Source organism: Sylvia atricapilla, chromosome 2, assembly GCF_009819655.1.
Source record: "Sylvia atricapilla isolate bSylAtr1 chromosome 2, bSylAtr1.pri, whole genome shotgun sequence".
NCBI lineage: Eukaryota > Metazoa > Chordata > Aves > Passeriformes > Sylviidae > Sylvia > Sylvia atricapilla.
Genome location: NC_089141.1, coordinates 85,418,429 through 85,433,016, shown reverse-complemented (window position 1 = coordinate 85,433,016; position 14,588 = coordinate 85,418,429). Strand labels below are relative to the sequence as shown.

Genomic DNA, 14,588 nt, shown 5'->3' with positions numbered 1-14,588 from the left:
ACACAGAATATAGTCAAATTTGGCTTCGGCTTTAGTAGATAGAAAACATTAAGGTGTGATTTTAAACCAGCTTTTGCTCCAGATGTTGCCACTAAAAAAGCCTGATAGGAAATGTATTGGGTTTGGAAGCAATGTCTAGAATTGGTACAGACCTTAAATAAAGTGTTACTTCAGTTGACCGGATACATTTTAACTGGAAAGCTGCACAAGTCTAACTCCTAATGACTACAGCACATTTCTCACAGGACTTTTTACTGAAAGATTATATAAATGAGATGAGAGATTGATGGGATTTTTCAATCCAAGCACTTTCACAAATTACTTGGAAAGAAAAAGCCAAAATATCATCTTTACATTATTGATCTTCTATTTCCTAAAAATCTGGGAAGCAGATGCAAATTTAAAACAGCTTTCATTTAGCAAGCAGCATTAAATTAGAACTTGTCAACTTTCCAAGTTACTTTCCTTTTCAGTCTTAGGGCTTAAATATAACAGCAGCTACTCTATTATCAGCTTAAAATTATAGTTTAGGAGACTCCATCCAGTTTCCCCAATACCTGGCATCTAACATGAAAGCTACTATGCCTCTGTACTCTAGAAGGAAGAGGCTGTTTAACTCTGGAAGATACATAGCAACTGCCCATGCAAATTCAGAAGTAAAAAGAGATTGGAATGGGTTTTTTTAATGGAAGAAATGTGGCCCTCTTTCCTTAGTGCATGTAAGGTGTGGTATTTCAACTGCATGATTCTGAAAATAGTCAGTGGTCTTGATAGAGAATATTGCTCTTGAGCCCACAGCACCCAACTTCAGTTCTGCCTTGTAAAGATAAGCTGTTGCTAAACATCAAGACAGAGCAGAACACACTGTTAGTTCTATCCAGCTCCTAGAAGGTCATATATAGTGAGGAACTTACCTTGATACAAGTTGACTTTATATGCAAACAGTTTTGGACTCAAAGACAGCAAGAGCTAGATTAATACTTAAATTTGCTGTGAATGCTAAGTATCATTTATATTTTCTCTGGCACTAGAACCTGAATTTCAGGATATGCATACGACATAAAAATTTTAACCATACTGAAAAATAGTGTAAGGCCTAACACATTTCACAAACTCGAACGCGTGTATCAGAAAAAGCCTTATTTATTGTTCAAATGCATAAATGCTATTTATAATGTAATTAACATAATACATAATTAATCCAGGGATTTAAGTTTAAAATGTACAATTAATTGTTACAGAACACGAGCAAGAGTGTTTTTTTGCCACTGACAGTCACTTTATTTTGACGTTTTTGTTTCTGATGGATTTTCCCCAGTGTCCAGTGTCTTCAGCAATCTGAAAAGGCCAGCTGCTTCTCGTATCCGACTGAACTCAATGCAGAATGCTTGCACTTCTATAAACAAGTCCTGTACATTAATAATTTTGTTTCTGATTAAGGACTGAAGAAAGACACAAACAAGACGGACCAGCCGGTTCTGAAACATAAAAGAGATGACTTAATAATCCAAATAAATGTTTGCAACCAAGTCAGTTAAAGGACTGCTGGCCCTCAGCAGTACAAGTGAGGTGCTTCAGGAGCAGTTTAGCTTCAGCAGTTATTGTGTTCCCAAGCTTCGTACATGCTGCCCCTTCTCTTCCATTTCCCATACTACTAACTATATTTTAAAAATTGACTGCTTTATAGTTCTTGTTCTTCTGGATGCAGGAGTCTTCTCAGGATCAATCCCATGCACAAATGAAGCACCAGCTCTACCCATCCACTGTACTTAATTTATTATGTAATCTCTGAATAAATGTACAGAAGAGATAATAGCTGAAGATGATGTCGACATTTGAGTCTTGCTTAGTCTTATTTTCTTTATAACACCATAAAGAAAACTGAACAAGTTTTACATCTCTCTTCATTTCCTATCACCACATCATCAAGGAACTCCAGACAGGAAGTGATTCAACCAAACTGATTCCAAACTTCCTTCATGGAATTTGCTCTGTTGCTGAATCAATAAATAAACCTTTTGCTCTGTATTAGAAGGAAAAACAATTCCAGGGACACCTAAATCCAAGAACTGCTGGCTCATTACCTGCCTGATCCAGTGAAAAGACAGATCTTAGAAGTGTTCCTCTTTCTTAAGAGCTATTTAGGCAACACCTTGAAGAGCACGATGGGAATTGGAAGTGAAAGCTTAGGAATTGGCACTCACAATTTGTCATACATAGATCCAAGTCACCAACCATCTGTTTAACACAGACCATATTCTTCCCCAAAGACAAAATCGGGTCTTTATCACTAGGTGCTCTCATACTTCACATTGTGAGAAAGAGCTGAACACAAACCTTTCTTTTAAAAGCAGTTATGTATGTGAATGATGTTTATCTGACAGAATTGAGAGATGTGGCAGATTAAATGTCCAAAGCATTTCAGATTATTTAACACTGAAAATAAGAAAGCAGTTATTTTTTTCAGGAACTGAGCTTACTACTGCAAAATTTGCTACTAATGAGAGAATTCAGAGAATGAACAACTTATTTCCTTCACTGTGATCAAAAGGCATCACATGCTTTCTCTGCAACACAAATTAGTTACACGAGTAATTTTAATAATCCAGGAACATGAAACTCGGCAAAAGAACAAATGCAAGATTACTGGCTGACTCCCAGTCTCTGAGGATCATTTCCAATAGTAATTTTGTACCATGCTTTTCTAACAAAACATCTTGTGTCTCGGCTGCTGTGAGGCCCATACATATTAAAAAACATTAGATCACAAGCTCTCTATGCTGCTTGGTGATCAGTGTATGTTCCTTGATCCTCAGAGCTCTTTATTGTCCCCTGTGTGCCTGAAGCACAGCTGTTATGTGCTCTCAGCAGTGTCTGAGCACAGTGTCCCACTCTGGGCATATTCTCAGCCCAGGTCTGCTGCTATTTTCCTACTCCACTACCAAATGTAATAGGCAGAGCTACTCAGCAGGTCACAGATAAGTCACCCATGTGTGTCTGGCAGAACCACAAAGCAGAGAGGCATCAGCAGCCACCAAAAGACCACACATGGTCAGTCATCATGTGAAAGGGATTGAGAACAAGGTGGGGGGATAACTGCTATCTAAAATCACACTGCAACCCTACCCTGTGCACTTGCACACAACTTTCACTTCTGTAGCTTAAGGATGCACTAGAGCTGGAGAAGGCACTAGAGGACACTAAAAAAAAGCTAAAAGGGAAAGGAACAACAGTTGTCTTGCTGCAAGAGACTACAGACATTTCAGTCCTTCAGTATCAAGAGGAAAAAGCTAAGGCGGCACTTGGGATTCAAAAAGCCTTGCAGAAACTGAACACAGGGCTGTTTTTCACCAATGATGTACCCAAGAGAAGTTCTACTGGGCACCTGGTGAAACTAAGAGATCAGTTTAGGAGAGCAGGAAATACCTCACACAGCATGTAGACAACCGTGAATGCCAGAAGTGTGTAAACCTCCTCAGGGAAGCCTCCCCAGTCAGGGATCTTTGGAGTAGCTACAACTTCCTTAGTATCAGCATGCAAGTATGACAGGCTTGGGAAGCAGAGAGTGTGGTGTTAGAAAAGACAAAAAGGTTTTAGGTCTTTGAGGAGATCTGCAAGTTGTTATCAGTCATGACTGAAAAGCAAGATTTCCCTCTGAGTTTTGTAACATTACCTCAGAGGTCTGGAAGTTGCTGGCACACTTGTATAAAAAGAAACTTGAAGCTTGAAACTAAGAAGAATGCAAACTAATTCTGGGGGTGAAGAAAAGGCTCATGGGGTGACAGATAAACCTTTTGAACATAAGAACTCCAGTCACATAAAACTGCAGTTTTCCAGAAAGAAGTTCATGATGTCTACAGAAAAAGAGGGAACAGTGATTACCTGTGAAGTCTTAATAAAAAAGTAAAGAACTGTCTATTAAACTCTATAAAGTACTGCATAGTGTGTTAGGGAAAAAAGTGCCTTTGAAATAAAAAAGCAGTAAAATAGAATAACTTAATGCTATCAGCCTCATCAAAATCATAGCACATATTTCATGGAGCAATATATGGGATACTGTTTCCTAATCAATTTATTGAAGCACTCACCTGCATGTATTTGTCTTTAATCTGTTCACAGGTGGAGATACAATTGGAGATATAAAGATGAATAAATTCAGGTGGGAGATCAACTGCAGTAGTAAGCCTGTTCAAATAAAATACATTCAGTGGTTTATGAAGCCAAAAATCTAGTGATTCTGTAGCAAAACAAATCATATCAGTTAGACCTATTAGTTTATTCCCAGTTCTGTCATACAGAACTGATTTTTGACAGCTTCCAGACATTTCTAGACATTTAAATTTCTTAATGAAGACTTTTTTAAACTCTTGACAGTACAGAAGCTAAGTTAGATTGGTTTCTAGTATATCTGACATTTGAGTTGCCACTGCAAAAACCAAAAGAGCAATACAGCTCTCTTAAGATAACAACATGCACTAAATGGAGAACTGCCACAAGGTTACAACAGAATCTGACCAAAGTAATCAAAGCGAATCTGACCAAAGCGAAAGGGGGACAATAGTGAAAAAGGCAAAGGTTTTAGTTTCAAGTGCAGTTTCAGGTTTTTTGCCTTATTTCCTTTAACAATCAGTGTCTCCCCCTTTGCACTGACAGTTGCTTTGCAGTTTGATAGAAGTTGTTCCTGTGGTAGCTATGCTGTGGGAGAACCAGCATGCCTGACTGGTGGTGTAGCTCTCCTGGACACAGGTTAAAAAAAAAGCTCTTCTCTTACCACTCTTTCTCCATGTTGCAATTAACAGCCCCACTTCAGGGCAGTAACTGCTGTCCATCTGCACCAGTACAGAGGCATTTATTTCAGAAATGTTTCTTAATCAGAAAATATTTAACGTGCAATTCAATTCTGCTTCAAAGGGACTGCTGATTGAAGCTTATTTGGTACTTCGTGTTCAGTAATTGCCAAGAAATGGAAGAAAGTAAGTGGGAGAGATGTATTTCTGTAAATTTGTGGGAATTAACTGTCTGAAAAGTTTTCCCATTTAAGAGGCTAGCATTCTGTTAGGAAAATGGGTTTTACTTATCTGCAGAAATTATTCTCAATGAAAACAGGACAGCAGGGCAGCTGTTTAACAACAGCCCCTTTTGTTCACTTAAGCTGCATCAAGAATGCAAGTTGCAATTAAGCAGATTAGCCATGTGGCATTAACTGTTTGTGGAGGATTCTCACAAAAACTGCCCTTTGTCCCACTGTACCCTTCTATGTCCCACACAGACACGCCTCGAGAAGGATCAAAATGAACATTTCCCCATATCCTAATAAAACAAAACTGCTCATTTTACATACTCAGTGAAACCTCATTAGATTTTGGATCATACTCACCGATTTACAACTTCCATTGAATGTAAGGACATATCCATGTTGACCAAGACAGAAAAATACTCTGTTATTTGACTAGACTGCATTAGTTTCAGCAACATTTCTATAGCTACCAAAGGATTGTTTTCAACCAGGTCTGGCAATTTGGCAGGAGTGAGACCGATATGGTAAACAAGCTTGGGGTCCTTTTCCAGTTCTCCAAGGAGCTGTGAAGAAGCAAAAAAAATCCCCAGTTGATTTTTCCTCAACTATTCATGCTACTGCTTGAAAAAACTGCTATAATACATCTAAGATGCAGGAGAATGATAGCCCTTTAGATTTAGGCTTCTCTATTAAAAAGCACTGGAGGGCTACTTTAAAATTTTTATGTACAGGCAACTGTGTTCATACAACCTTTACTAATGCATTTATGATTCTTTCATCACTGAGTGGGAAATAAAGGAGCTAAAAAAATTCCACGTGAGAAGTTTCAGCCTCCTTTAGTTTCCTCCCCAGTAGAAGGAAATCTCAATTTCAAGTTCACTTAGCAGAAAGAGTAGTGCAAATAAAGCTTATTTTATAGTGTCAGCATAATGATTATGAAAAAAGCCCACTGAAATCAGGGGTAATACTATCAAATTGAGGGGGAAAATTGTTATTGGTATTTCTGAAGTAATTATTTATCAAAAACTTTCACAGAAGCATGAGCATCTTAGTTACACAAAGATTTTTCCACACAGAAAAATGTCAGTGCCACTCCTGATCAACTGTAATTACATCCAGTCAATGGTATGGATATTATCTTCCTTATTCAGACAAACCTAAGTCAAAATTCTTGGATTTTTACAATTTTAAAGCTTCCTGAACTCAAACATAGATCAATTAAAGCTTTCTAAAACACGTGAGTCAATAGCTTCTTAGATAATAATTTTAGACAGGAAAGTGCATCATCCTTACCTGTGTTTGCTGTGGAGAAGTCAAAGGACTTTTAAAAGCTTTTGCCATGATTCTTTTAATCTCAACTCCAGTGCTGTTCTTAACACACATTGACTTATCCCACTGAATTGTGTGATCTGGTTCAATTGGATTTAGCCATGCCAATTCATCCTCACATATATGGAGTGGAGGCGGTGGTCGAATAAACTCTGGTCGAAAGTGACCTAAAATGGCAACAATGTGAAATGTTTTCTAAAGCTTTGGGTGTTCTGTTCTGTATCAGTAAAAAACAGAAAATGCCCCAAAAGCCCTTATTTCTTTAAGCTATTATAACACTGAGAACAGCATCACAATCCTACCTGCCTCCCAGAAAAACATTTATTTCTGATTTTTAACTATACTGTTACATCCACCTGTTTTTCCTCTGGATTCAGATCACTGTGTTACTACTGATCCTGTGGTCTTTTTCCCTTCCACAGTAACTGCTTCCCTAGGAGGTGCTACCAGCCAGTGCAGATCTCAGCGAAGGGACTAGTGTCTGTTGTTCAACAGATGACACGGGGAAGGGCTTGAAGACAGACTCCAGATTTCTAGAAGTCTGTGAACACTAGAATCTGATCTAGAGACAGCCTGATAAGAGTTTCACACTTTGATTCACTTTAATCTCCATTTCATGCCTTGATAATACTTCTGAATTACATTACGTTTTATCTGAAGTATAGTAACACAGCATGTTGTGAGTTAGAAACAAAGATGTGAAAATGCACATACTTTCTATAGGAGGCTTTGGACCACTCACTAATGCTTCTGTGATCTGGGAAGCAACAGAGCTGTCGAAACCGGAGTTGGAAGAATCTGGGTCAGGATCGCTGAGAATGCTGGGGAAGCTGGCCTTGCTCTGTGTTGGCAACTCGGACTGACGTTCTGAAAGAAGAATATTAAACCATAACATTGGAACAGAGATGCCTGGAATACTAAAAGTAGTGAGGAACAAGCAGCTTTAGAAAAGAACTGGCTTAAAAAAAAAAAAAAAAGAAACCCCTAACAAACAAACAACCCCCTAAAAACCCCACCAAAAAACACAAAACAAACAAACAAAAAACCAAAAAAAACAAACAAAAAACCCCACCACCTCCAGAAAACAACAATAAAAAAAACCCCCAGATAATGTCAACATGAAATTTAGTACAGTCGGGCAGTCAGCAGTCTGAACTGACAGGCGGCAAGGGACAGCGGGTATGAAGTAAGGATCAAGAAGAAACAGATGTTAATCTAAAATGTAGTCTTGGCCTTAGAAAAGGCAGGTAACTGAGGTAATCTACATCTAAAAGCAGCACATTAGTAGGTTCCCATACTACTCCTCAAAGAGTTCACCTGCTGTATCTGGTTTTGTAATCACTTCTCAGAGTGAAAGATCTACAGTGATCCATTAACAGACAATAATGTTCATACTAGACCTGAAGTCAGCTATTCAAATTTACCCAACACATTTCTGTGGCATTGCCTGAGCTCCTTGTAAGTTGGCTGTCAAGCCACAATCAGTGCTTTAGTGGGAAACAATAGAGTTTTAATGGTTACGTGATTCTACAGACATCATCATTAAAGCAAACCTGAAAGTAGCTAAGTGTCCCTTTAGAGGCCAAATTACAAGACATAAACAAGTCACAGAAAAATAACATTAAGGTTAGCACATATATAGCTGAAGATTTGAAGAAATTGGCAAAAAAAAAAAAAAGGCCTCACTGCTTGCATTATCAGAATTTTATATGCCCTTCTGTCAATAATCTATTGCTCTTCTGTAACTGGAGACTTAATGGCTGATCTTCTATGTTCTCTACTATTTTGAGTGATTCTGTTTTCCATTGCTTTGGCAAAGAAAACTCCAAAGGAAAAAAAGCAGAAAAATCCCCACTACAGAATACCACTTAACATTCCTCTCCCCACCCTGTTAGCAGAGAACACTAAGTAGCAGATTAAGCCTTAAGCTATCTGAAGTCCAAAATTGCTGGTACCACACAAGAAATCCCTTGAAAAAGTTCCAGATGAAACTAAACACCACTCCATTTCCTGGCTAATTGAGTGAGTGCTGTCATATTTTGTGTACCCTAACACTTCTAAGCAATGTGTGCTTGCTCCTTTTTGTGCAGTCATGTTGACCCTTCCCAGCTGCCCACACACACATATTTCATATGACTCCAAACAAATCTGCAAGAGATTGCAGATCTCTCCCAAAACTGTGAGTGACAAGAGGAATCATTAGAACAAAGCTGTTCACTTTTTCGGCTTTCTGTCCTGCTTTATCCAATTATTTCAGATAATGCAAACATTTGCCTATACCCTCACTGAAGCAGCACAGCAGGGTATATTTTTCTATTAAAGGCAACAACTACCATACTTTTCAGTTACTTAAAAAAACCCCCAACATTTTAAAGGCAAAGTCCAAATGAGCTAGTTTATAAAACATATCTTCTACTTAAGCAACTATTTCAAAGTCCATCCCATGAGTACTTTCATTCAGTGAGAAGGGCTGATTTAACAAATGAAGTACAGGAGTTGGGGAGAGGTACTGGGTTTTCTATCTTTTCATTTATAGTCTAGAACTTAAATCCACAAGTCATTAAGTCACAAATTTGTTTGCAACCTCATAATCTGAAATTCCTAGTGATGTTAGATAAGATGATTACTGATATTTCAGTTCACTGATTTGAGAAGCCTGCCTGAGCCCTCCGTTATATGCATTGAAGCTCAGAAGTTCAACCTCACTGCTTCAAGAATAAGGGCTGAATCAACAGCTTCAGGCAAGCAGAATTACAACATGGTGATTTAACAGAAACTAATACAGTGTCTTCAACTAAGACATTAAAATTTTACAAAACTAAACTGATAACAAATCCTTAGGTTTTTTTACCTGTAAAAATAAAATTATAAGCTTCATAAAGGAACCTTTCTTTGAGTCTTAAGTACAATGTATTAAAAGCTTTACTTTCATACAGGTCTATTACTCCCCCATCAAATAAGGGTTAGTAAACAAGCACCGAGAAACACTTTGCCAGGAGACCTATCCCTGCAACTAGAAGAAAATCACTTTTTTCATAGGGTAGCACACCAGATAAATAAAAACATATTGTATGGAGGGCAGTACCAACGTTTAAATTAGCTCTCTGCAGACCAAAGTGAGGAGAGAACAGAACAAGTGTTCATACTCATGCCCAAGAAAGCTAGATTCCTGCATTCTACTTTTTTTTTTTTTTTGGAAGGGGGGGGGGGAAGTAGACCTTAAAAACAAAAAAGAAAATCAAAAATAGAAAATCCACCATAGAGTTGCAAATAAACTGTCACAGTGAGCTCAGATTCTGAGGATAAGTGGTTTTATTTCCATTACAAAAAAAGGATTGGGAGAGATAAACTGGTAGAAAAAAATTAAATGCTTTTTAAATGATTTCATTTGATTTTGCAGGTATGTGCTAAAACAAGTCAAAATCATCCTGCTCTGAACAGCCCTGAACTGATCTCAAGGACTATACTTTTGAAGAGCTACCAAGTGTTACAACTGTGACATTCTGTACATCCTGGGGAAAAGGTATGAACAAAAACATCTCAAACATTGCATCTTAGTGTCATCATCCTGCACCAGCCTCATCCTGCATATTGAATCGTTAGGAGAAATATGCTGAAGACTAGTGAAAAAATCACAGACTTTCCAAAATACAACAAACAGAAGCAGCAGCATGATTTTAAAACAAGTAAAAGATTTATCTTGTAAGAAAGTGAGTAGAAAGCAGACAGTTATTCTGGGGACCTACAACAAGGAGTCTGAAAAAGCACAGAGCTTTTTCAGATGCAGCTGGTTTTGTTACATAACTTCTCCAACTGCTTGTAAACAATTGTGCACTTTTACTAGATTATGTAAACAATGATATAAATCTTACACAAGCACCATTAATGACTTTGTATTCTACTTTCAGCCATCATTATCTTCTGTTTTAAAATAAAGTATGTGGCCTAGAGCACACATTCACCCAACCACAGTTTTGATGTTGCTTAGAGAAGCTGTGGATCCCAAACCCTGGAAATCTCCAAGTCCAGGTTGGATGGTGCTTTGAGCAACCTATTGGAAAGTGTTCACACCCACAGTGGGTGAAGGTGGAAGTGGATGATTTTTACTGTCTTTTCCAACCCAAATCATTCTGTGATTCAATGATTTAATTTTTAATGAGAACAAACTATTCAGAAGGCAACACCAAATACCAAAGGGAAAACAAATAAAAACACCTTGAGGCTTTTTAAGGTGTTGCATTTGCCTTGCACTAAAAATGACAAACTGGCTGAGGCTTCACAAAATTTGAATCTGCTAAGGTATTCTACAAAATCCAGACAGGATGAACACAAGGAGGACCAGAAAAGTTTGTCTCACCCACAGTGGCATGTTAGGGTGTTCAATTTGCATTTTCAATTGATCCCAGTCTGGAAATAGCAGCTAAGGAGGACTCCACAAGATATCTGTAGACTGTGAACATGGGACAGTATTCCACATCTTTACCAGCCAATGTCAGAATCCACAGAAAAAAATCTGACAACAAAAGATACAACTGCAGGACACAGAAAGTCTAAATGGTGCCTGACTTCAGAGCAATAAATCACATTGTACAGATAGAGAACTGGGATGGTCAGTTTTCAAGCAAGCAGGTCTACTGGCACACACCTAAGCAAAATGGAATTTTTTTGTATTTAAACTAGTTCCTTGTTCCCAGCAATATATAATATTTTATATGAGCTCCAGATGTGACATGAACAATCACGTTCCTCCTCCTGTTCTCCTGCCAAAGAATAAGCATCACATTGCTTTTCTTTTCAATCTAGTAAACCTGGATCACTTTCCAACTCTTGAGCTAACACTGCAAGGTCTAACTTTGCAAAAAACTCAAGACATAATTGTAATAGTCAATTTTCCAGGTACAGCTGAAGTACTCTTATGTAATAGTAGTATGACAGTTATGCTTGTTCTCTCATAAAACAAATACTGTAAAGGGTGAAAAGGGATGAAAATACAAAAAACCCCACAACACCTCCATACTAATAACTAAAATAAAGCAAGCAAACAAAAAAGCCCACCAAAAACATCCCCCCCAAAAAACCCATCACTAAAAACCCCACATAGCTTTAGATGAAGATCTTCCTATACCTGCAAAATATTCTTGTATTTAAGGCAATTACACATATGCTTAAAGAACTACTTATTAAGGAGGATAAAAGAGTTAGGTTGTAATCTCTGCCTGAAGTCTAAGTGCTTGAACACCTTAAAGCACAGTTCAAAGTTCCTCATATTCAGGACAGACAGGTGTTTCTCAGGTGACCCACAGTCATGTTCCAGTGAGAACTTCCACTCCTAAGAGCACCACAGCCACAAACCTTCCTTACCTGCTAATGCCAGCTGCAGCCCACTGATGTCCACTGACTGGGTCATGCTCCCCACATCCATTGCAGCAATCTGCCGAGGAGTCTTCTTGAACAGCTCTCTAGGAGGGGCCAACATCAGTTGTGAAAGAAAGAATTTTTCTGGAGGAGTTATGGGAGGTAAGAAGCCTGTGGAGATACAATGAAAAACAATCCATGGCTTTTAATGTAGGAGCATTAACAGTTTCCATGCTCTTCGTGTATAACAAGCAAAACTAAGATAAACTGATCTGTCATTTATGGCAAGGTAGGTGCAGCTGGAGATTCTCTGTGACACATACAAAACTGTTTTAATGCCAAATACAGCACTACGTGATCAGTACTGCACATTATCACATGCAACAGCTGATGCTAAGTCACTCATGGTAGTTCATTCACACAATTTCCAATCCAGACAAAAAGTGAGCTATTTTAGTATGACCTAATATTGCAACTCACAGAATCAGAGAGTGGCCTGGGTTGGAAAGGACTTTAAAGACTATCTAGTTCCCACTCCCTGCCACGAGCAGGGCCACCTGTCATTAGAGTAGGTTACTCCAAGCTCCATCCAAGCCTGGCCTTGAACACTCGCAGGGATGGGGCATCCACAGCTTCTCTGGGCAATCTGTGCCAGTGCTCCAGCCCTCTAACCAACTTAGTGGCTCTCTCTGTAGTCTCTCCAATGGGTTATTTTTTTTTCTAGAAACTTATTTACTCAACACTGGTAGTGTCATATTTACTGAAGAGGAAAAAAGTGGTTTACTCTCATGTATTTCTCTCTACCAGTTTAGTTTCACAGCCTTAAGGCTGTCAGAAGCCTCCTATCACCTCCAGCTTTTTGTGACGGCTTTCTTCCAAAAAATCCCGTGTTATCACAGAATCAAATACGTTGGAAAAGCCTTCTGAGATCATCGAGTCTGACCTATGACTGAACACCACCATGTCAACTACACCAGGGCACTGAGGGCCACGTCCAGTCCTTCCTTAGGAAAGGCCTCCAGGGACGGTGACTGCACCACCTCCCTGGACAGCCCATGCCAATGTCTAATCACCATTTTTGTGAAGAAAACCCTGATCCAACCAAAACCTCCCGTGGCTCAGCTTTACACTATGTCCCCTTGTCCTGTCGCTGGTTGCTTGGGAGAAGAGGCCGACCCCCACCTGGCTACAGCCTCCTCTCAGGTATAGAGTGAAAAGGTCCCCCGAGCCTCCTCTTCTCCAGGCTAAACAGCCCCAGCCCCTTCAGGCCGTTGTAGAAAGCTGTAAGGTCCAAGCCCAGAGACGCTGGCCGCGCAGGATTCCCACCGCTTTTTCCAGGAGGGCTCCTGCGCAGCCCGCTTGCCCCGCTCCCCGCCGGGACACACCTGAGAGCGGCGTGCGCTCCGCCTCGTCGCCGCCGCGCTCGGGCGCGGGGTTGAGGAGGTGGGCGAAGACGGCGGCGAAGGGGTTGGCGGCGAGGGGCTCGGTGCGGTACATCTCCCAGAGGAGGTAGAGCGCGGTGAGGCGCTGCGCGGGGCTGGGCAGCAGGTCGGGCTGCTGCAGCAGCAGGACGAGCACGGAGCCCAGCCGGAAGTGCTCGGCCTTCCCGAAGTAGTGGTGGAAGGCGCTGGAGAGCCCCTCGAAGGTGCTGCCGCCCGCCTCCTCCGACACGATGCTCAGGAGGCTCGACAGCTCCTTCGGCGACAGGCTCATCCTGCCGCCCGCCGCCGCCTCGCCCGCCTCCGCTGCCCCCTGCGTGCCGGGCGCCGGGCTGCTCCCGCCCCCGGGCATCCGACCGCGACCGCCGCCGCTCCGGGCCCGGCGCTCCCCGCCGGCCGCGCTTTACGGCGCTGCCGCGAAAGGCGGCGGGGGCGTTGCGGCCCGGGCTGCGGGGCGGTGCGCGCGCGGCCGGCTGGGCCGGGATTGGTCCGGGCCGCTCGACGGGGGCGGGCCATTGGTCCGGGCACGGCTGCGCGCGCTCCCGCGGGGGCCGGCAGGGGGCGCCCGGCAGCGCGCGGCGCCGGCTGTGCCGTCCTCGTGCCGGGCGCGGCGCCGAGCGGGGAGCGGGATGGCGGCGGCGCCGCTCCCGGAGCCGGCCCCTCACGGGCCGAGGCTGCTCCCGGCCTGCAGCCGGGCCCCAGCGCTGCCTCCCGCCCCCTGCCAGGCTGTGCGTACGGGCCTTTTCTCCTGGCCGAGGTGAACAGCTCGTGGCCGCGCCGTTTAACGGCGGAGCAGTTACATCGTGGATTGGGTCCGCTGAAGGGTCTGGAGCACAAGGCCTAATGAGGAGCAGCGGAGGGTGTTGGGGGTTTTGAACCTGGAGCAAAGGAAGCTAAGAGGGGATCTTAACACGCTCTACAACCAGCTGAAAGGAGGTTGTAGCCGGGTGGGGGTCAGGCTCTTCTCCCAGGTAACCAGCGACTGGACAAGAGGATGCAGCCTCAAGATGCACCAGGGGAGGTTTAGGTTGGACATTAGGGATTTCTTCACAAAAAGGGTTATTAGACACTGGAATGGGCTGCCCAGAGAGGTGTGAGAGTCACCGTCCCTGGAGGTGTTTAAGGAAAGACTGGATATGGCCCTTGGTGCCCCAGTATAGTTGACAAGGTGGTGTGCAGTCACAGGTTGGACTCGATGATGTCAGAAATCCTTTCCAATCTAATTGATTCTGTGGTTCTGAAGGGCTGATGTTCATCCATATCTTCCATGTTCCAGTGCAGTTAAGAATATCCGCTCTGCTCTGCCAGTGGAGCTCTCAGCAGAGATGGAGGGTGGTGAGCGGCAGTAATGTGTCTGGGAGTCAGGGATTGAAGCACATCCCTGTTAAGTGTGATGATCTGTTTCATTGGCTTATCCTGTTTAAGTACATCTCATGGGACAGCAAGTC

General features: G+C 41.9%; 1 protein-coding gene across 1 annotated transcript; it reads right to left on the bottom strand.

The window, feature by feature from the left end:
• Positions 1-1,125: 1,125 nt before the first annotated feature.
• CNOT11 (CCR4-NOT transcription complex subunit 11) lies at positions 1,126-13,539 on the bottom strand. Its single transcript, XM_066313666.1, has 7 exons — positions 13,087-13,539; positions 11,708-11,872; positions 7,061-7,213; positions 6,311-6,513; positions 5,378-5,580; positions 4,089-4,185; positions 1,126-1,478 (listed from the first exon to the last, which is right to left on the bottom strand). Exons 1-7 carry the CDS (start codon positions 13,490-13,492, stop codon positions 1,281-1,283), a joined length of 1,425 nt encoding a protein of 474 aa, XP_066169763.1. The 5' UTR covers positions 13,493-13,539; the 3' UTR covers positions 1,126-1,280.
• Positions 13,540-14,588: the final 1,049 nt, after the last annotated feature.